Source organism: Megascapheus bottae, chromosome 26, assembly GCF_031878675.1.
Source record: "Megascapheus bottae isolate mThoBot1 chromosome 26, mThoBot2.hap1, whole genome shotgun sequence".
NCBI lineage: Eukaryota > Metazoa > Chordata > Mammalia > Rodentia > Geomyidae > Megascapheus > Megascapheus bottae.
Window position 1 is genome coordinate 10,243,900 of NC_143534.1, and position 22,893 is coordinate 10,266,792.

Consider the following 22,893-nt stretch of genomic DNA (forward strand, 5'->3'; position numbering starts at 1 on the left):
TTCCAGCACTTAGCTTCAGCTCACTCCTCCTGATGCCCTGGGTCCAGAAGATTCTTTCCCCACTCTGCAGCGTGCTCCCCCTGGCTAAGGCCAGGCCCTCCACACAGCATTCAGGGGGCCTCCTGCCTGTGGAGGTCCAGGCACCTTGTCTGAGGTTTGACTGGGAAAGGCTAATGGCGGAGAGACTTGTCGTTTTACCTGGTTAGACTCCACCAAACACATCTGAGATATCTTCTGTGAGATCTGAAATCGTGCACGCCCACAGCTAGATCGTCCATCGCCCAGGCCAGGCCAGGCCAGCAAAGCTCAGCCAGGCCAGGACGGGCCAGCAAAGCTCAGCCAGGCCCGCCCAGCTCAGCCAGGCCAGGCCGGGCCCGCAGCCCTCTGCACCTGCTACCCGCGCCGGTAGGGGGCGCGCGCGGGCTCCCGCCCCAGCGCGTTGATGTGCGGCTGCGCGCCGCCCGCCGCCGCCGCGGCCAGGAGCTTCCCGCTGAGTTTCTGGTTCACCAGGTCCAGGTGGCGGCTGTGCTTCCGCGCCTGCCTCAGAGACCGCTTGACCTTCTTCACCCGCTCTCGGAGCTGCTTGTTCCGCTTCTCCAGGGTGGCCACCTTCTGCTGCAGCTTCTTGACGTGGTCCTCCTCCTCAAACAGGGCCTTCTGCACCGAGGAGCACATGAGCTGGGGACGGAAGCACCGGGCAGGTGAGTGTCCCTGCCGTGCCCTTGACCTGCCCGGCCCTGCACCTGGAGCCCGGCCCTGCACCCTGGAGCCCGGCCCTGCACCCTGGAGCCCGGCCCTGCACCCTGGAGCCCGGCCCTGCTCCCTGGACGCGGTGCCTCCCACGAGTCTGCCTGCCAGGGGCCCTGCACACACCTGTGGCCAAGGGCTAAGGACCGGCGGACGAGCACCCTGTCCCTGGCGCGTGGGAGCAGATGCTCAGCTCCCCGCACAGGGAGGGCAAGGCAAGGCTGGGGCAGAGAATTGTTTTTCATGTATTCACTTGAAACATCAAAGGGCCAAGATTTGGGGGAGCAGCTGCTCTCCTGCGGCTTCAGTTAAAAGCCTGCTAGAGGGGCCGGGAGTGTGGCCTAGTGGTAGAGGGTTGGCCTACCATGCACGAAGGCCCGGGTTCGATTCCTCGGTACCATGTATACATAGAAAAGGCCAGAAATGGTGCTGTGGCCCAAGTGGTAGAGCTCTAGCCTTGAGAAAACCCAAGGACAGTGCTCAGGCCCAGGACTGGCCAAAAAAAAAAAAAAAAAGCCTGCTAGAGCACCTGGCTAAGACTTGAATATGAAATGGCGCCCCACAAGCTTCTGGAAAGCTTGATTTCCAGCAGGAGGCTCTATTTTGAGCAGTGCTGGAAGCTTAGGAAGGGGGGTGGGGAGGTTGAGGAGCTGCATCTATGGTATCCCTGAGAAGCTCACTGCCATGTCTGCCTTTTCACAGGCCCAGAAGCAAGGAAACCAAAGGACCATGGATGGAAACTTCTGAAACTGTGAGTTAAAATGAATCTTCTCAAGCTGTTTTTTTGTTTGTTTGTTTTTGTTTTAAGGATTGAAAGCCATCTGGAAATGCCCATCAAGAGACGTTCACTTCAAGAAGTTAGAGTGTGTCGTGAAAATGTGTGTGTCGTTAAGAGAAGGGGGTAACTCTCAGATACGAATGGCATTGTAGTTGTAAGGTGTTAATACAAGAAGCACAGCGCAGTAGGTCTTAATATAAGGAACAGAGTGCAGATAAGAGTGGAGAATGGGATGCCTCACAAGGCTGTCATCTGATAACCATACGGTTACAATGGGAACAATGGCTGTACCTTGGAAGCAGAGGAGATAGGAGAGCAATGACTTATTTTCACTGTCAACTCTTTGAATTTCATGCTATATTCTAGTATGCATCTATATGAAAGCTTTTTCATGTCCAGCCTCTTCTCCTACTTGCCCTGTGTTATTGAGAGCTATATTCCCATCCAGGAACAGTGGCACATGGCTGTAATCTCAGCTACCCAGGAAGCTGTGGCAGCTGGGCTGAGAGCTTAGGGTTAGCCTGGGCGAAGTTAGGGAGATTGTATCTCAAAAGCAAAATAGCTGGGGGCCTAAATCAAGTGCTAGAACCCTTAGTAAGAGAGAAGCCATAGGTTCAACCTACAGAGGCTGTATCTGTGAGTTCAGCCAGCTATAAATCAAAAATATGCTCGTAATTCTAGGATAGTAGAGTGGAGCGAGAGGACAAACACCTGTAAATACGAGTGCTGGGGAGACTGAGGCAAGAAGATTGGGAGTTTGAAGCCAGCCTGGGTTACATAGATCCTGCTACAAAAGAAGCAATTAAACAAGTTAATAAGTTCTGAAAAGTGAAACTTGAATTTGCTGTGCGCTCAGATCTACACTTAACTCCTTATGAATGAGGTGCAGGCACAGCTCTAGCCACCTCTTCCTCCCAGATCTCTCTCTCTCTCTCCAGTGCTCATCGCTTAAGCATTACTCATCTGGCATCTTGCTGGTGTGATCTGTAGTTAGGCCGGTGATGCTTGTGTCTGTACTGAACATGCATAATCACTTTTTATCTTGTCATTATTGCCTGAACAACACTGTAGGACAAGTTACACCGCATTCACATTGCATTGGATATTACAAGTGATATTGAGATGATTATATGCAAAAATGAGGCTATTTATATGTGGGATTTCAGCACCTGCAGATCTGAGGGTTTCCTGGAACCGATGCCGTGTGGATACTGATGGAATACTATATCCATGGAGCCCCACCACCTTCCTGCAGAACAGTGGTGTGGTTATGTATAGACTCTGAAGCCACTTGCTTTGCTTTTGGGTCCTACTGTTTCCATTTCTGAGCACTGTAAACGTTGAGCAACCTTGAGTCTGGGGTAGTGAACTCCCTGCTGCACTCACTGGTGGACTTTCCCAGTTTGTAGGTGTGTTTCTGACTGGCAGCACTCAGCTGAGTCTCTCCAGAACCTGTCCCTGATCATGCTCCATGGCTAGTTAATGTGAATGGAGGAAAGCTATGACCCCTGTTTTAATCTTGAACTTCTCCAAAGTCCTATATAAGGTTAAAAGGTATCCAGTGGCTTAGGTCCAGGGCCTTGTTTGAGTTGCCTCTGCAGCTCAGCTCCTCCCTCTGCCTTGTCCCACTTGCATCTCTAATCCTAGGAGCACTGTCTGTAACTCTCCCAGTACATTCCACTAAGCTCAGGTTGCAGACCAGCAGCTCCCTTTTCTCCCTTTGTACCATGGGCTAATTGTGGAGAAGTTAATAAGCTCTACTGGAGGCATGAGTAGACAGCAGATGTACCTCTGGAAGCCACTGTCACAGTGTCACTCACCTTTGTGGTTAGACTCCCGCCCTATGTCTCCAGTGGGCCTGCTTCACAGTTTATGCACAAAGCCAAGTGGCTTCAGGTTGTGCCTTTACCATCTCAGAGTCTCTGCCATGTTCCTCCTTTCACCTGCAGTGCTGTCCTCACACACAGCTCTGTCTGGAAGTGGTGGCATAGCCCTCTCCAGGTGTACTTTGATCTCCGGGTAAATAACCAATATCCCTCTGGGTCTATCTCTACTAGGATGACTAGGGCACAGTGCTCTCCACAGTAACAAGTCATGGACTCCATAGAGCCTAAATCATGTTGGTCTCTGGCCAGTTTAGATGTATGATTTAAAAAAAATCTGACCCAGTGTTCCCACAAATGCTTGCCATTGAATACAGAGCTTTGGCTCCACGGGATGGGACTGTGCAGGGAGGCCCCGTGCACAACATTGCCCTCTTCTGGTCAAAATTAGACCATTAAAATGATTAGGAGGTGGGCACAAGAACCTTCTGGGAGAGGTGATGGGATATCTACTTTGTGAGTAATTCGGTTCTGTGTGACGTGAGGGTTCCATCCAGCCAAGAACTCAGAAAAGCACTTTGTATCAACTCTTCTTAAGTCATAACTTATCGGATAAAAAGAGGGTTAGCAAAGTCTAATAAGGCTGGGGTATGGCTTAGTGGTAGAGTGCTTACCCAGCATGCAGCCAGCCCTGGGTTCAATTCCTCAGTACCACATAAACAGAAAAGGTAGTGCTGTGGCTCAAATGTCCAGGCCCTGAGTTCAAGTCCCAGAACTGGCGGGGGGGAAAAAAAGTCTAGTAAGCCAAGGAGACTGGAGTTTTGAGGCTGTCTGGACAGAATCTAATAGTGAGCCAGAACACCAGATTCAAGGTGAATTACAGATATTTCTCAAAAGCTGTATGTTAAGCCAGGCAGTAGTGGCTCATTCCTGTAATCCCAGTTACTCAGAGGCTGATTTTTGAGGATCATAGTTCAAAGCCAGCCTAGGAAGAAAAGTAAATGAGACTCTTCTGTCCAATGAATCATCAAAAAGCCAGAAGTGGAGCTGTGGTTCAAACACCAGTACTGAGCACTAAGAGACAGTATTCAGGCCTTAGTTCAAATACTAGTACCAGTACGCATGTGCACACACACACACACACACACACACACACACACACACAGCCAGCTATGTTTTAATAAGTGAAAGTGTAGGAATCCCTGTGGCCACAGGCCCACATTTGCTATCCTGGGAAACCTGGGGCTGAGGAAGAGGCTTCCCTCCAGTGAGTTTCCTTTGGAAACTCCATTGGAATGGCAGGGGAAGCTGCAGGTTCAGGTTATGGTCACAGGTGGAGAGAGAGGGATGTCTAGGTGGGTGCTAATAGATATCCTAAGGCCAAATGGCCTTCATGTGACCTTCCTAGTCACCTATCTTCAGTGGTAGGACAAACCCCTGGGGAATTGCTGGCCTGTATCTCTTCAGAAAGTCTTTCTACCTCACTTCCTGTTTCCCCAGAAAGTTCAGGTGCTGTGACACAATTTTAAAGTCGAACTGTTGGCAGTGAAGGAAATGTGTGTCTGGTACCATCTAGACTTCAGCGTCTGTCCTATCTAAACCATTTCAGTTTCTATACATTCATTCCAGCAAAAGCATTTGTGTATTTCTGTAAGGTCCAGAAAAAATTTTCCTGGGTTAGTCTTCACTATGCCAGTAAGCTTTGTAGCTCACAGAACCAAAAACAGCGTATTTAAAAATTCTTCCTTTCATGGCAGCAGATGTACCAAATCCTGAGAGAATTCCTGTTTCACAGCTGCTTTCAATTTAAATAACCACCTAGAAAGACCAGACAATGTGTACTTTCCCGAATGTAGAAAACATGGCAAAGACAATCCAAAACCAACAACAGACAAATAGCTTTCCTTTCTAACACCTCATTGCTGTTCTTGAGACTCAAAGAGAAAGGAAGAAGAGAGAAGAGAGAATGCATGCTTAGAGGAATGATTAACTAAGGCTTGTGGCAAAGTCGAGCCCACCATCTCTTCTTGTACATAAAGTTTTATTAGAATACAGCTACACTTGAACATTTATATGTTGTTATTGGAGGCTTTTTTTTTACCTTCTTATCTGGCCTTTTCTAGGGGAAAGTCTGAACTCTGACCTCAGGAAGGACTTGAGAAAAATGCAATGCAGACACAAGAGCCAGTGATCAGATGGGTTGAGGCAGGGGAGATAAAGCACAGCCAAAAAATGGAAAGGAAGAAGAAAAATACTTGGTACTGGAGCCTCCCCTTTTCATACCACTTTGGAACGCTTGATTTTAATTCCTGCCTTGGGCTGCCAGGTTATAATTCAGTGTCGCCCCAATTTTTGTCAGAGATTCTATTGATTCTCATCTTAAACAATGACTTCCAGTTTCAAATGTCTGGGAGAAGGTTGGCATTGCCCTTTGGGACATAACTACTCAAATGTCAAATTCCTTGTACAGCAGCACTGGAAAAGCAAGCACTGTGAAGGACTGAAAGCATGGAAGGTCTAGAAAGCCTGAGGAGCCGGCACTCTAATCATCTGTGATTCGGGGGCGCTGCTAGAGCTTGGCCCACGTCCCCTGCAATTCCCTTCAGCCCTTTCATAAGCAGACAGGAAAGCCTGCCTGGATTCACCACTGTTGGAATCCCACTGGAGGTAGAGGGGTGAGGCGCTGGGGGTGGGAGAGCCACATCAGTCAGGTCCCTGAGCCATGTCCCAGGCCCTGACTGGAGGCCACCCGGCACCACCGAAACAACAGGGCTGTGCTTCCCAGTACACTGGGGAGGGGCCAACCTGAGGTCCCCCTGGCTGTGTGACTTGGCAGTGGGTTCTCTACTCCACCCAGGGTTAAAATGTGGTGTCCCTTGTGCCAGGGGCCCCACAGAAGGGAAGTGCATGTCCCAGACAGACTGTAGTCAGAAGCTAAGTCAAGTAGGAGTGGTCAGAGGGTCAGGTCAGAGAAGAGAGCTACAGCACATGTTCTTTCCACTGGGCACCACTTGTCTTTAATTTTTAAAAGTGCTATTATAAAGGTGATGTACACAGGGGTTACAGTGACACACGGGTAAAGAGTACATTTCTTTGGGGACAGTGCCCCCCTTCCCTCCCTCAATCCCAGTGTCCCCTCTCCCCCTGCAGTGCACTGAACAGTACAGGAAGCTTGCGATGGAGCTGCTCCTTGCTAACCCCAGAGGTTGCTCGCCCCTACCTACACCTTTGCAGGACTGGTTTCTTCTGCTTAAAAAAATCTCTACCTGGACTGGGGTAGGGCTCAGGTGCTTGCCAGCAAAGTGCCCTGGCCACCAACTGGGTCTTTGAACTCTGAATCTTGGGTCACTGCTCTGCTCCCGAGAGGAGCCCTGTGAGCTAGGTCACATAGTGCTCAGGGAAGCCTCTCCTGAGGTCAGGACAGAACAGTGCGCCTGCTCAGTGCAGATGGGCTAAGAAGGCAGTGAACCACGCACCTAGGGCACCAGGGCATCTGAGCCGCAGTGCTCTGCGCCTGCTTCCACCCCACTGGTGGATCTGGCTTCACAGCCTCAGCGATTGGGTAACCAGATGCCGCTCCAGCTTGCCTCTTGTGGTAAAATCAAATCTGGAGATTGGAACTTGCTTGAGCCATGCCCTCAGCCCTTTTTGCTCTAGTTATTTTTTTTTCAGGTAAGGCCTAGTATTTTTGCCTGTACTTTTGGCTTCAGACTCCCATTCTCCTGCTTCTACCTCCTCCAAGATGCAGACTACAGGTGTGTATTGAGCCCAGTCCCACAGGAGGCAAGTGCTTTACCACCTGATCCATGCTCTAGTTGTTGTTGTTTTCAAATAAAGCCTTATACTTTGTCCTGAGACTGGCTTCAGGCCCCATTCCTCCTGCCTCTGTCTTCCATGTAGTTGAGATTACAGGTGTGTACTCCTGTGCCCAGCCCTCGTCTCCCGCTCTTTGACTGACAGCAAGGGGCGGGACTGTGCGTTTCTTCCTCATGGCAGCTGTGTGTGCCTGACGCTCGACCACTGCTGGTTAACAACCCCCCCCCCCCCACACACACAAGTTATTTGCTCTGTGAGCCCTCCTGTCTATTTCTCAGAGACAGATGGTTTTTCCATGCAGCCACTTCCAGGCCTGAATCAGCTGAAAGACTGTTTATTCCTGAGAGTTTATCAAACATAGACCCAGACTTGTCTGCTACTGGCCCTGGTACTGAGATAAAAACTGGGCTGGGGATGTTCAAGTCCTTGCCTCCAATATGGCTGTCGACCATGCAGGCTATCTGGAAGTGTTCCTTCTATCTTCAAGTTGAGGTCTGATAATACTGGAAAGCAAGGCAGAGATGTAGTGGAAAGGCCTTCACATGTTCAAATGTTGAGCCTGGCTATTATCACCAACTGCCAGGCTGAGTCAAGAATTCCATCTCAGAATCGATTCTCAATAGGGTCTTCGATAATACATTATTGGAAAGCCTATAAACAGCAGATGACAAATACTGAATCACAGTCATTCATGTTTCTGCCAACTCAACAGTTGTCTTTCCTAACCAACTTGAAAATTTTAATAGCACATGGAGGGCAGTTTCATATGGGAGGCATTGATTACAGAACCTCCTGCTCACTGAAAAAGGAAAAATGGATGTTGTCTATGAGGTGAAAGCTCAGTATCCCTTAGTTTTTGTTCCATTATCCAAAAATCCTAACATAGTCATAGAAATACAGCAATGTTTTCTCTCAGATATGCCTGGGGGAAAGACATCCCTCTATGTCCTGCTACCCGGGCTTGGGGAAAAGCTGGTTTGGGTGGGCTAAAATCCCATTTTCTGCTGTGTTCAGTATGTTTGGTTTCTGAGCTATACCAGGTATGCCATCACTTATGTGATTTCTTGAGAAGTGTTTCCTGTACATGTAGAGTTATTCGAATTCATTTTTTACCCCAATACTGGCACTTGAACTCAGGGCCACATGCTTGGTAGGCAGGCCCTCTACTACTGGAGACGTTCTGCCAACCCCTTTGTGCATTGACTCTTTTGTAAAATATGAGTCTCACTTTATGTCCAGACTGGCCTGGACTTCAATCCTCCTATTTGTGCTTACCTATGCCTCCAGGATGAGAGGCACCATGGAGCTTCCCTCATGCTCCTTACTGGTAGAGATGGAATCTATGACTAGGCTCGAACTGCAGTTCTGATTTCTGCCTGCCATACGGTGAGGATTACAGATGTGAACCGCCACGCCAGCCAAGCCAGTATTTTTTTCAGGGATACAAGCACTGCAACACCCTTGTTCTGCTCTTTCTGATGTGTATTTGTTAAAAACACACTCATATTATTTGGGAGAGGGGTGGTCTTATTTTTTTAAAACTTCTACTGCCTAAAAATATTACAAATTTGATTAGTCAAATGGCTGTGCCTATTCCATCTGAGATTATTCCTTTATTACCTAATCATATCTTTCGTATTGGGCTTCTTGAACTGTTTCCATTTTTTTAAATTGTTTTGGGGCTTGAACTCATGGGTGTGGGGTGCTATTTATGTGCTTTTTCCTCCGAAGGTAGAGCTCTCCCATTTTAAGCACCAGCACAACTTCCAGTTTTATGGTAATAAGTGTCTCCCGGATTTTCCTGCCAGGACTGGCTTTGAACCATGAGTAGCTAGGATTATAAGGATGAGCTACTGGCTCATCCTGGCTTCTTTCCAAATTTTGTACTATTTTAAGTAATGCCAAATAATTTAATGCATAATTTCTTTATCCATATTTCTTTAGTGCCTATTTTATTCTTGAAAAAATGAAATCACTAAATTAAAAGAACATTTCTTACAAATTTACTTTATGGCTGGGAGCATGGCCTAGTGGTAGTGTTCCTCGGTACCACGTACGTTTACAGAAAAAGCCAGAAGTAATGCTGTGGATCAAGTGGTAGAGCTCTAGCCTTGAGAAATCCCAAGGACAGTGCCCAGGCCCTGAGTTCAATTCCTAGGTCTGGGAAAAAACATTGCTTTATGTTACCAAATTGCTTTTTAAATTACTATACTGATCTAGGGTTTTATTTTTTACATATTGATTTCATTAATTTGCCTACAACCTATGTGAGTGTTTAGTATGAAATGAGCATATAAATAAAACTCTTCCAAATAGGAGGTTAGTTATTCCTCTGTAGTTTATTAATACTAGTCTTTCTCCATACACACTGCCTTCCGTTTTAGTCTTACTATAAAATCCAAGACTTCGTTGAGCCTTATCTCTCCTGTTTTAGCTAAGGATTGCAATGTCAATGCCATATGGTTTTTATTAGTTGTATAACCTAATGTGACATAATTTTCAAACATTTCTTGGCCAATTTTTTTTCAATTCAGAAGGATTCTATAATGATCTTAAAACATAGCATGGCATGGCACCTACACAGTCCCACACATTCTTGGACTGGATCAAAAACCACAAACTAATCTTTGACTGTTCGTTACAAAGCTATGCTCTAAATATGAATTCAAACATATGCTTTTCTGATCAATCTCCCTACCCATTGTTTTTTCCATAAACATCCTCTCCATTCTTTTCTTATTCCTGGTCAGGGAATAAAACCATGAAATTTTACGTTTCATTATGGATTTAACCTATAAAATGTGCATTTTCCTCTTTTTTTTTTTTTTTTTTTTTTTGCCAGTCCTGGGGCTTGAGCTCAGGGCCTGAGCTCTGTCCTTGGACTTTCTCAAGGCTCTACCACTTGAGCCTTAGCACCACTTCCGGCTTTTTTCTATGTATGTGGTACCCAGGAATCGAACCCGGGTCTTCATGCATGCTAGGCAAGCACTTTAACCACTAGGCCAAACTCCCTGCCCGCATTTTCCTCTTATCAGTATAGAGATATATGTACAGATGTTCATAAAGGGGATAGAGATGATTATTGCAGATTGAGAAAAGAGAAATAGGTTCAACTTCTATCAATATGAAAACAGCTGAATTGTACCCATCAACCCTGTAAAATGCTGTGAGCAATTAAGTAGGTGGAAAGCAGCCAGGCTCTGGTAGTTCACACCTATAATCCTAGCTACACAGGAGGCAGAGATCTAAGGATCACCATTTGAAGACAGCCTGGATGGCCTTATTTCCCATTAACCAGAAAGCCGGCAGTGGAGTTAGAGCTTAAGTGGTATAGCACTAGTCTTGAGCAAAAAGACAAAAAGTTCAGAAGCAATGCTCAGGCCCCAGGTTCAAGCCTCAGGACTGGCACACACACACACACACAATAAATCCAAATAATGGTATTTCTTAGCTCTGGAAGAGTGTTTTATGTTAGAATGGCTGTTTCTGGAGAGGGTACAGGACTTTGGGGTGTAACAGAAGCTGGGTTTCTATAATGTTTAACTTTTATGCAGCAGGTATAGCTGCACATGCTTCTCTGGGGAAGTAGAAATGGGGGTGGCTTGAGAGCTGTGGTCCTGAAAGAGGTCTCAGGCCCCAGCATGCCCTTCTCTCCCTTCACCGTGGTGCCTGCGACTCCTCTGTGTGTGCTGTGTGCACACACTGGCCGGGGCATCAGCATGGAATAGAGTCAGCCCCATGGACGCGTGCTGCGACCCAGCCTTCATCCTACAGGCATCAGACTTAGCAGAAAAGCTATGCAAGGAGAGACAGGGGTGTGACTGGGGACAGACAGTGACTAGAGGCTGGTCATGAGCAGAATCACATCCTAATTTGCATCTGGTCGGCCAAGAAGGTTCCAGCAATGTGTCCAGTCAGGTGAGAAGGGAGCAGTTGCTAAGAAAAAACGAAATGTCTTGCTGGGGAGCATCAAATGAAAATGCTCAGAGCTGAGCTGGCGGAGCTGGGGGAGCGCGGTTATCTACCTGGGTCACAGAGTGTCCCACCCTGGCACCAGAGGTACATTTACTGAACCAGGCACCATGCGCGGAGTTTTAGACATATTCTCTTAGGAATTCTGACTTTCATCCCACATAGTGGTTTCTGCTAGTGTGTGTGTGTGTGTGTGTGTGTGTGTGTGTGTGTGTGTGTGTACGTGTACGTGTACACATGGCAGTCCAGGGCTTGAACTCGGGGCTCTGGTGCTGTCCCTGAGTTGTTTTATTGCTCAAAGCTAGCACTGTACCACTAGAGCCACAGCTCCACTCCTGGCTTTTTGGTGGTTAGAGACGGACTTCCCTGCTCCAGGCTGGCTTTGAACTGTGATCCTCCTGAGTAGCTAGGATGGCAGGCGTGAGTCTCACGCGGTGGACACTTGCCTAAGGCATCAGTTTCCCAGAGGCTCTGGAAGGCCGATTCTGGCGACTTCTATTCTCCTGCCCCTCCACAGCACACATGCGCAGTCTGCTCAGGGAAAACATGGGCAACTGCGTGTTGCAATGATACTTGGCCGGGGTGTAGTGGCTGTAGTCACCCCCAAATAAACCTGCCAACCACCATTCCAGAACACTGCCATCTCCTATCCTTCTGTAATCCCCCTTGCAAGCAGTCTGGGCATTCAATTTAAAACGAATTAAGTAGGCACTGTGAGCATGGAGGTCAGGCTGAGCTTTTAAGAGCTCAGAGTTAATGAACATCAAATTCCATGTAGTCTGAGAGGAGGTGACCTTTTGACTTGTAAACTTTATCCACACTCTGTGCTGGGTTCTCATCCCTGAGGCTTCCCCCGGCTGTCTGCTGGGAGGCCACCCTCTGGCTCAGAGCCCTGTCACTGAACTTGTATCTGGAAACCACACTGGCTGTTGTCAGTCTTCACAGATTAGGCCTTTTTTTAAAGTTTTAATGATTTTTTTTTCTGAAATTGTGCATGCAACACTATTTTGTACTACCAGTAGGGCTTGAATGCAAAGCCTTATGCCCTCCCTCAACTTTTTTCCCCTCAAAGCTAGTATCCTTCCACTTGAGCCACACCCTCACTTCTGGCTTTTTGATGGCTAATTGGTGATTAAACATTTGTGAGCTTTGTCAGCCATGGTTGGCTTTGAACCCTTGATCTTCAGATCTCAGCCTCTTAAGTAACTAGAATTATATAGGCTTGAGCCACCATGCCTGGCTGGCCTCAACTATTTTTTAAGTGTATACTTCAACTTTTGCCTTTTCATCTTGTAAAACTGCAGACCCCTCCCCCTTCTTTAATTATGGTAAAAGATACAGATCATAACTCTACAGTCATAACCATTTTCCAGGGACAAGTGAGTGGCATTTGTACCCTCGCACTGCTGTGTGGGCTCTCATGGCCCTGCCTCCTTACTGTTGACTCCTGTGAATTTCCGCCCCACACTTACTCCTAGCATGTGCTCAGCTTCTGCCTCCTTCCCAGTCAGCATTCTTTTCTAGACGATTCATCCGTTCTTACAGAGAAGCTGTGCTAGTGAATGCAGACTCTCAAGTCAACTCAGCTCTGACTGGCTTCCTTCTCAGCAGAGTTGGGAGCTGCTTCCCATGCTGAACCCCCAAACCACCTCCTTGAGGGGGCTTCTCTGTGTCAGGAGAAGTTTTGGAGCCCCATGCCTGGGCTAGGACTCATCTAGCACTTTTCAAGCCGCTGTGCCCTCTTGAGTAGCTTTCCAAAGGTGATGGCAACTCATCTCTTTGCCACAGAAAGGGACCCTGGTTGTGGGATCACAAAGCAGATTTACAAGGCCCAGGCCGCCTGGAGGGCCGTGCTGGCGCCATCCTGTTCTGTTCCAGCCCTCCCCGTTCTCACTTCCTCCTCTGCACAACATCCTCTTCGGCTCTCCCCTACCCAGTCTTCTCCAGTGAGTTGTCTGCGGTGGCATCCACTCTCTTCCTTGTCCCAGGATATGATACAAAGTAGGAAGTGGCTCCCTGCTGTCTGTGACCCAGTGAGCTGCAGGTTCTGCACAGTCTCTTCCCTTAGGCGAGATCTGGCAGGAAATGCTGACTTCGGCAGCATGTCTCATAGTTTGGAATGTGCAGAGAGACTTCCCCAAAAGCTAATTTCCAGCCTACAAAGGGAGCCCAGGGCCTTCTGGATTTGGGAAGCAGCCTCTTGCTCTGAGACTTGGCAAATGTTCCCTTAAAAATATTAGTAGCCGCTTTCTCCTTCTCCTTTTCTCTCGTGGATGAAAGACAGTCCCTTGCTGGATGTGAAGAATAAATCATTTCTGTTTTTAAAAGACAGCCAAGGAAGCCGAGCATCTGGGTGCTTTGAAAGCTTCAGAGCACAGGCAAGAAGCTGGGTAGACAAAACCAAATTGGAATCACTTTCCATAGACTCCCTGCAGACAGTTACCATCTGTAAGCTGAATCTTCTGGAAGGGAAAGCCATCTCTGGGTGATCGTATCCTGCCTGAGGACCACATGCCAGTACACCCACATTATGTCCTGTCTCTGCCCCAAATCCTTCAAAGGGCCTGGAGGCTGCTGAGATGGATGGCCCTCCCTGAGCTCTGGTTCTTGGGTAACACTGGTTTGCTAGTATACCAAAATTCCAACCACACTGAACGGCCCTCGCTGTTAGCCGACATCCCTGACATCACTTCCGGCTCTGGGAATGTCCTCTCCCCTCTCCAAGGCCAGTCAATGCCACCTTCACAAAGTTGTCCTTGCCTGAACCCCTCAATTGTACATTACCACCCCTGGCCTCCCGCTGGCTCTTACAACATCCTTTTGCATGTCTCCTGGGAGGCAAGAATGTACTTTGTGACAGTGTATACAGAGGGGTTTACCCTTGGGATGTGCAGTAAATGTAAATGTTCTCACCTCTAAGGGGTCATAATCTCAGAGATGCCAAGTGCTGTGATTGTACTCGGGGGCTGAGAGATTGGAGGATGAAGATTCAATCAAAGCCAGCCCAGGCAGGAAAGTCTGTAGAACTCTTAGCTCTCACTAATCGGTATTTTGACTAGGCTGGGTGACTTAGGGGAGTAAAGAGGCTCAAAGTACAAGTTGGGGGCTTTCATGCTCCTCCCACTGGCTGTATTCTCAGTACCTCCACTTTTTCTTCCTCTTTCGGGAACACCCCTTAGACTTTTTGCTCTTCTTTTAGGATCACGTTTCCCTACATCTCTGCCTCCCAAATCTGGTTCACCCCTCATTAGTTACGGACTGTCTCCATCAGCATGCAAAGTTTCTGGAACTTCAGGCTAAATCCATCCTCTCCTCCCAGGCAACACTCACCCCTGCTCAGGTCATGGAGGAAAGGCTCTCCGCAGTCCCCAAGCTGACCACCTATTTGGAAGTCTCATACACATTCACATGGAGCTGGCGAATAAATGCTACCCTGGGCTCTTGTGGAGCCTGCACCTGGCTGTTCTTAGGCTAGTCTCAGACCCATCAGGGGTTTAGGTATTCTTAGGCCCAGTGAAATATGACAGATTGGCTGCCATAGCAACACAGCTATAAATTACTCTCAGGCAATGAGTTTTCACTTCAGAAGGCATTCTAGGATTTCTCCAGCCCACACACTCACAGAATTTCCTAAAACGTAAGACTATAACACATTCGTTTCTGCTCAAAAGTGGCAGTAGCCTGCCAGGACACTATCCCTTGTGCCTTGAGGTGATTTAAGGCAAGGTGATTTAAAAGACAGGATTGGAAATCTTCATTGTCCGCCTTTTTGTCTCCTTCATGGCTTTCTGAGGTATTCAAAAGGGTTAAAACTTGGAGCTCCAGTGGAGCTAGCATGGCCAATGCCAATGATAACCCGGTGCTTGACGTAGAACCTGGTGTCAGGATGGCTCTCCTGAAACCAGCCTCTTCTGAGGTGTAAAATGGACTCCTGAGTGAAGCTCACCCCAAGCCAGATATTTCACTGACCTGATGTCTCCTGGTCCGTGTCCAGCATATGGAAGAGGGATGTGTGGGAGTTGCTAAGTTTGGGGATCATTACATTTGCAGATACATAGAGCACAGGAAATTTTAATCTAAACACTGTGTGCTTAGACTAGAATCAGTGGCTTATGAATCACAGAATACAGCTGCTTATCAAGTACCCAGAGTGTTGCAGATGTGAGAGGTGAGTCAAGAGATAGGTAAGAACCCTACCTGCTACCTACATGCTCCCGCCCTCAAGCATCCTGATTCTAGCTAGGATTGCAGGTGTGAGTTACTGGAGCCTGGCTCTTGTTGACTCAACAAGACTGCGCCACTAATAATAGTGCAGGGAATTGGTGTGAATTCTTTAATACATATGTTTTGTTTAAAAACTCCCCAGGGATTGTGTCCCATTTCCCAGTGAGTTCACTGAACCCATTTAGGGCCAGTCTGAACCACACTGGAATCGCATGAGTCCCATTTGAGACCAGAATGGAAACTTTGTCCAATTCAATTTCAAGGTGAAATTCAATCTGCATTTTGAAATGCAAGCACTAATGAGATGCGTTGTTTTCTCCATCTCAAACTACTGGGAACAATCAGAGAGTGGCAGTGGGAAGGGGACTTCCGAGACCCCAACCCCCACCTCTCCATCTGGAAGACAGAAACACTGCCAAGTCAGGGTAAAGATGGAAGATGTTCTGACCTTGAGGCAAGCCAGGGCCTATGGGAGATGTCAAGGAATGCAGGTGTGGCCTCCCAGGGCCTCAGCGTGTTGAGATGCAGCCAAGTAAATGGCATAGCAACGCCACCCAAATAGACCTTAACACAGACATCCTCAGGTTTAGAGGAGATGCTTGTGACAGCTGTGGCCAAAGGCACAGGAGGTTTGTCAGGGAGCCCAGGAGCCACAGCCAAATCATGCCTGTACCACACCTACACCTGGTTCTGTCAGAGGCGTTTTTAAATAGGTAATCTAAGACTTTCATAAGAAAGGAAGATTTATTCTTTTAGTCTTTAATGCTATTATTATTGTGTTTGCATTAATTATACATGTCTATTCTGACATAGCCATATTTGCATACGATGTACCTGGATCAGACTCATCCCCTCCATTACTTTACCCCATCTCCTTCCCAAAAGCAGCCTCAAGCTTCACTGTTTCATTTTCACACGTATGCATAAAGTATCCGGCCCATAGCAATCATTCTTACTCTCTCCATTGTCCTACCCTCCTCCCACTAGTACCTTGCCCAGAAAGAACCTGTTCTACATTCCTATCCTTTGTTGTTTTAATTTCCTGCTAATTGGTTTTACCTTGATGTTTCCCATATGCACACACTTGAGCACACACATGCACATCCTCTCTTGGAGGGTTTAGAACATTAAAATCTTGGAAAATTCAGTCAGTACAATGTAAGGAAAACAGCATACAAGGTTTTGGTTTTTTTTTTCTCAGTGGTTTCCTGTTAAATGTCCATCCATTTTCCCAGATACGTCCTTGCCATGTGAGGCAGGATATAGTTTGTGAGTCTGAGTGAACAGTACAGTCGATCACTGGTGGTTGGTCTTCATGGCCCTTGGCAGGAGTGCACATAGTCACACATGACTTGCTGTCTCTGTGCTCTCCTGGTAGAGGTGACTATTCAGTGCAGGTTGTTGAGTTGTGATTTTCATCTAAGTTGATTAATCTGCCATCCTGTCCACAAGGCCGGTCTGCAGGGTGGGATGTTGTACAGAGGGGTGCAGTAAGGTAGAGTGTGAGGAATCTAGAAGAATCTAGGCCTTCACTTGTCACTCTTCCATCCCTGGAGCAAGCGACAGTCCCCCCACAGAGCTACACCACAGTCCAGCATCTAAAGTGAAGGCACCTTAGTCGCTCCCAGGACCAGTACTGTGAAAGGTGTCTCCTGGAACTGGGTGTTGGCTGGCACTCTTGAAAATGGGAAAGAAAGGAAGGGAAAAGTCAAGTCTTTGGCACTATAAGATGCCATGCAAAAAGCAAGTTCAAATTTAGTGCCAGTGGGGCAATATATTTGAAGGCACAAGAAGAACCACAACAAGACATCTAGCCATTGAAATCCCCTACTGCTTATAAATGTAGATGGAGTTAGAGAAAGCAGTCTGCAAACAGAAAGTAGGACCTACATTGTGAATTGTTACACGGCTTCACATTTTAAAAGTAAAAGTAGGGGCCGGGAGTTTGGCCTAGTGGTAGAGTGCTTGCCTAGCATGCATGAAGACCAGGGTTTGATTCCTTGGTACCACATACATAGAAAAAAAGCCAGAAGTGGTGCTGAGGCTCAAGTAGTAGAGCTCTAGCCTTGAGAAAGTCCAGGGACAGTGCTCAGGCCCTGAGCTCAAGCCCAGGATGGGCAAAAAAATAAAAATAAAAAAGTACACTTTCTGAACTGGTAGTAACAACAGGAGGTACTGTGGGAGTTTTCAGTGGCTAATAGAAGTCCAGGACTCATGCAGCCACACTTGGCACAGAACTTCACCCAATCCATTTTACCAAGGAGTGTTTTAATTTGTTCAAAAACCTGTTCCAACACAAGAGGTTACTGACAAGAAGAAATGGCGTGACATTTTCCCCATTCTCTATCTGCTATTTTATTGCCTTACTGTGAGTACCCTTTAAAAACAATTTGTCATGAAAGCAATTTACAGATGTTTGGCAGCGTAATAAGTATAATCAAATACTGTTCTTTACGAAACATGTTACCTAATTTCTGTTGACTAATAGTGTAAAAGCGGGGAAAGGCTCTCTGCCCGTGATTGGAGTGACTTTCCCCACTGGCTTCTGTTACCCTGTGTATCACTAGTACATTAGTATGACATTAAGGGGATGAGATGTTATTTTGACCTGACTTCCTTGTGCCTTTTGACGACAGCCTTAGCAGACAGTGATGACTACATTGGGGCTAGAATAATAGTTTACATCCCCCAAAGGGCATGTGAGAAGTGTGTTCAGAGGCTGACTTGGGCAATTGGGCCCCTGGCATCTGCAGGTAAAGGCTAGGAACATGACTTAAGCATGCAGAGCATCCCGTATCTACTACAAAGACCCAACTGGCATCAGATACCATCAAATGTTCATTTTCCAGAATGTCACATAGATGTCATTAATCTACTGAAAGCTTATTGCTTGTAAGTATCCATGTGCATATTTGGGGTAGACATAAATGTTTAGATTTGTTTTAGTAAATACCAAGGAACAGGCTTGCTGGATCATATAGTAAGGGTATGCTTAATTTTATAAATGAAAAACGGCCAAATTGTCTTCCAAAACAGCCCTACCATTGTTCATTTCCACCAGTGAATGAGATTTTCTGTTCATGAACATTCCATGGTATTTTGCCAGTTGGGTCTTTGTAGTAGATATGAGGAAATTAGTCATAATTTATAGTTCCCTGATGATGCAATAATGACAAGATTTTCATAAGCTTAATTGCCATGTATTTCTTCTTTGATCTTTCTGATGAGTTATCTTCTGGGGTCTTTCACCTATTTTTGTATCAGGTCATTCATTTTCTTATGGTTGACTTCTGAAGGTTCTTTCTATATTGTATGTAACACAAATACTGAGATGAGCAGTACCAGAGCTTGAACTATGGGCCTCATGTTCTCCTTCTGTGTTCTTGCTCATGGAAGAAAAAGACGGTAATAGAATTGTGCCACTCAAGCTATGCTTCCAGTCTAGCCTGTTGCTAGTTAATTGCAAATGGAGTCTCACAGACTTTTCTGCATAGGCTGACTTTGAACAGGGATCTCTAGGTCTTAGCCTCCTCAGTAGCTATAGGACTATGGGTACCCAGTCTTTTGTAGATAATTTCCCTCCTAGTATATGGCTTGTCTTTTTATTGTCTGAGCTTTTTTTTTTTTTGCCAGTCCAGGGTTTAAGCTCAGGGCCTGAGCACTGTCCTTGGACTTTCTCAAGGCTAGACCTCTACCATTGAGCCTCAGCACTACTTCCAGCTTTTTCTAAGTATGTGGTACCAAGGAATTGAACCTGGGTCTTCGTGCATGCTAGGCAAGCACTCTACCACTAGGCCAAACTCCCAGCCCTCTGGGCATCTTTTATACAGAAGATACAGATACGATACAGATTGAAGATAAATACAGCACCCTTCTTGGGGCTTGCACTCGAGGCCTAGACACTGCTCCTGAGCTTTTGTGCTCAAAGCTGGTGCTCGGTCACTTTGAGCCATAGCTCCACTTCTAGCTTTAAACCACAATCCTTAGATCTCAGCCACCATTTTAATCAAGTCCAGCTGGTTGATGGTTTCTTTCATGGCTCACATCTTTAGGGCCATCTCCAGGGTCTCATTCTCCACAACCTCCCAAAGTCAATGAGACCTCGTTATCTAGTAGGCATTTAGAGTTCTGTGTCTCATACTTAGGTCTGTGGTTTCACTCTGTAGCCTGGGCCTGGCTTTGAACTCATCTTCCTGAGTGGTGCCATCATAGCTTGTCTTTTTATCCAATTTGTGTTAATTTTTTAGAAAAGTTATATGGTCTGTATCTGAACTTTTGCTTCTTGAATGTGACTGTCCTGTTGTTCAGTAACCACTTCTTGAAATAATTGATCATTGGGTCTGTGGGCTCTTTGTCATGTTGATAGTTTTATAGTAGGTTATGAATTCCATATCATCAGCTTACTAAACAAGTTCTCTGGGTTTTTTGCTTTTCTTTAGAATCGATTTGTCATCTCTACAAAATAACTGACATTGCATTGAACTTCCAAGTCAAAAGGAGGCTTTCTAACCATAAACATGGAATATCTAATTTTTTAAATAGCTTAAGAGTATATCCAAGCCAGGCACCAGTGGCTCATGACTATAATCTTAACTACTCAGGATCAAAATTGGAACCCAGGCAGGAAAGTCATGAGACTCTTATCGCCACTAAAACTACTCAGAAAAAGCCAGAAGTAAATGGGCAAGTGACCGAGTGCTAGCCTTGCACAGAAGGAGCTTGGGGGCCTGGCAAAAAGTATTCAATTTGGGGGTGGGATGTGATTTGATGTGACATAATTTTCCCATATACTAAAATTAACTGCACTAGTATAACTACTACTTTTAGGAGATTTTAATCTATTCTTTTGGACTTTCTACCCAACAATGGTGAAAAACTTTGTTTATAAAACAGGATTAAGTTTTTTGTTGTAGGTTTGAAGTTTTTCTGTAGGTATCTATGAGATCGAAGAAATCCCAGTGTTTCAAGTTTTTATCATCAATGGGTATTGAATTTTATGTATCCATTGGTGAAATTGTGAGTTTTCTTTAAATCATTGTCAAGTCCATAATTTGTAATAGATGGTAAACAAGCTCTGCCAACCTGGAAGGTAAAAATTAGATTGTGCATTTTACACCTGTGATGTTACGATCTCGTTTTGGCAATGTTTCTTTCCTCTGTCTTCTAGATGAATAAAATTAACATCCCTTCCTATAATCTCAATATTTAGAATTTACCAGTGATCCATTGTGGTACCTTGTGCTCTTGAAGGTGCTTATTTAGATCATCTATTTCCATGTGAATTTTGACAGATGAAGATAACATAAGGCAAAATTTTATTTTCAAAAATCAGTCATGAAATACACAAACAGCTCTCTTTCATTGAAGTTTTCAAATTTATAAGCAGTCATTTATGATCTTTATCTTGATAAGGCCTTTAGTCACTTTTTTTTTGCCAGTCCTGGGCTTGAACTCAGGGCCTGAGCACTGTCCTTGGACTTTCTCAAGGTTAGAGCTCTACCACTTGAGCCTCAGCACCAATTCCAGCTTTTTTTTTTTCCATGTATGTGGTACCAAGGAATTGAACCTGGGTCTTCGTGCATGCTAGGCAAGCACTCTACCATTAGGCCAAACTCGCGGCCCCACATCTTTCACTTTTGATAACTAGTAATTCTTTCCTTACTGGTTCCTTAGAAACTGATTTTATTATCTTGGACTTCTGGGGTTTTTTTCTGCCTAATTTTTTTCTAGTTCTCAAAAGGGATTTTAGACTACTGATTGTATATCCTTTTACTACTACTACTACTACTATAAATTAATATAAATTGTCGAATACAGTAAAAGAAATACCAGATTTCATTTGTCAGACTTTTACACTTCTCAAAACTTGTTTGTCCTATGTTATTTTTTTTTTGCCAGTCCTGGCCTTGAGCTCAGGGCCTGAGCACTGTCCTTGGACTTTCTCAAGGCTAGAGCTCTACCACTTGAGCCTCAGCACCACTTCCGGCTTTTTTCTATGTATGTGGTACCAAGGAATCGAACCCGGGTCTTCATGCATGCTAGGCAAGACTCCTGGCCCCGTCCTATGTTATTTTGAAGTGCATTGAATCTCTAAATATTTGTATAGTGTCTATACATCTAGATTTATTAGGGTGTAGACTTGAGAAGTGTAATCTCAATTGGTGAATATAGGCCATTAATATTTAAAGAGATTGAAATAATTGGAAAGTATCTGTCAACATACCTTAGTTGGAATACTGCATTGTATGTTTTCTATGTGCTACCTACCTTCCTCCACAGCACAGAGGATTTTTTTTTCTTCCAATCCTGGGGCTTGAACTCAGGCCCTTTCTCAAGGCTAGTACTCTACCACATGAGCCACAGCACCATGTTCTGCTTTTTCTGTGTATGTAGTGTCGAGGAATCAAACCCAGTGATTCATGCATGCTAGGCAAGTACTCTACCACTAGACCATGCTCCTGGCCCAGCAGAATTTTCAAAGCCACTACTGAACAGGATAGTCACTCAGGATCAACCCATCCAGAGCTTATTTCCATGGCTAAGAAAATGCTGTCTTGTGGGATACATGCTCACTGTCCTCAGATGGCAGCACTATTATGCTGTATGGCCCAACAAATCGGTCCAGAGGCAAAACAGTCCACCTACCTATCCTTTGCTGTACTCTCATTCCAGTTTTTCTTTGATCTTCTTATACTTTTAAGAGAGCCTTTCCAAATTCTTCTCTCTCCCAGGGACTCTATTAGGTTAGGGGTGTTTGGAGGTTTACTACCCAAGTCATGTGGAGTATGTCTGTTTAGAGGCGAAGCCCTGGCTCTTTCCCAAGAACAAAGCTCTTGGGCTTCTGGACTAGGAGACGGGTTAGCTTTTCTTTCCCTTGACAACAGGCATTTCTGAACTCTTTGTCCTCTACCCTTGTACACTGGAGCACTGAGAGCCAGGCAGGCCATTGGCTTCACACCCAGTGGACGATGCCCCCAGGACTCCTCTCCAGTGACCTTTATTCACCCACACTTGCCTTTAGCACCTCCTTCCTCTGATACCCCCAACACTGTACCCCCTGCAACTGTTTACCTTTAAATCACTGCATCTTATTCTGGCCACGGCCTTCTAGGTAGAGCATAGTACAGCATGCAAAACTGGAGCTTTGATTTGAGACTGCCTGTGCTCAAACCCTGGCTTCTCCAGGACTTTCACAGCTAGTCCATGGTGATGTTCATCTTTACCTGCTGTAAGTTATACGTAATGATAGCCCTGTCCTATATCAGGGAGTTCCTGTGAATTAAGTGTGTTAACTTGTGCAAAGCATTGAGCATGTGTTGTGTGCAGTCAGCTATTTAAGCATTAACTTCCATTATCCTTCTAGAGACTTACCTTTTCCCGTCCTGATTCCCTATGATTTCCAGTCTTCATCTTTTTCTCCAAAAGCATCTGTGTATTCCTGACTTCCAGAACTTAGTGCTTGAATGAGCTCATCAGTGGTGCATCCTCTCATCTTGTTTTAATGCATATGCAGCAATGCCCCAAAGAACTTCA

At 45.8% G+C, this 22,893-nt stretch overlaps 1 protein-coding gene and 1 long non-coding RNA gene across 2 annotated transcripts in view; one reads left to right on the plus strand and one right to left on the minus strand.

Moving 5' to 3' along the window:
- Nucleotides 1-378: 378 nt before the first annotated feature.
- The window catches only part of Ccdc3 (coiled-coil domain containing 3), a 58,731-nt gene continuing 36,216 nt past the window's right edge, over nucleotides 379-22,893 (minus strand). Inside the window, exon 3 of the mRNA XM_090318905.1 lies at nucleotides 379-678. Coding sequence (XP_090175031.1) covers nucleotides 394-678 — 285 coding nt within the window. The 3' untranslated portion in view covers nucleotides 379-393. The remainder of the gene's footprint in view (nucleotides 679-22,893) is intronic.
- LOC150045927 (uncharacterized) overlaps nucleotides 1,410-22,893 on the plus strand; it is a 29,729-nt gene continuing 8,245 nt past the window's right edge. The window contains exon 1 of the long non-coding RNA XR_016532697.1: nucleotides 1,410-1,498. This is a non-coding gene — a long non-coding RNA (uncharacterized LOC150045927). The remainder of the gene's footprint in view (nucleotides 1,499-22,893) is intronic.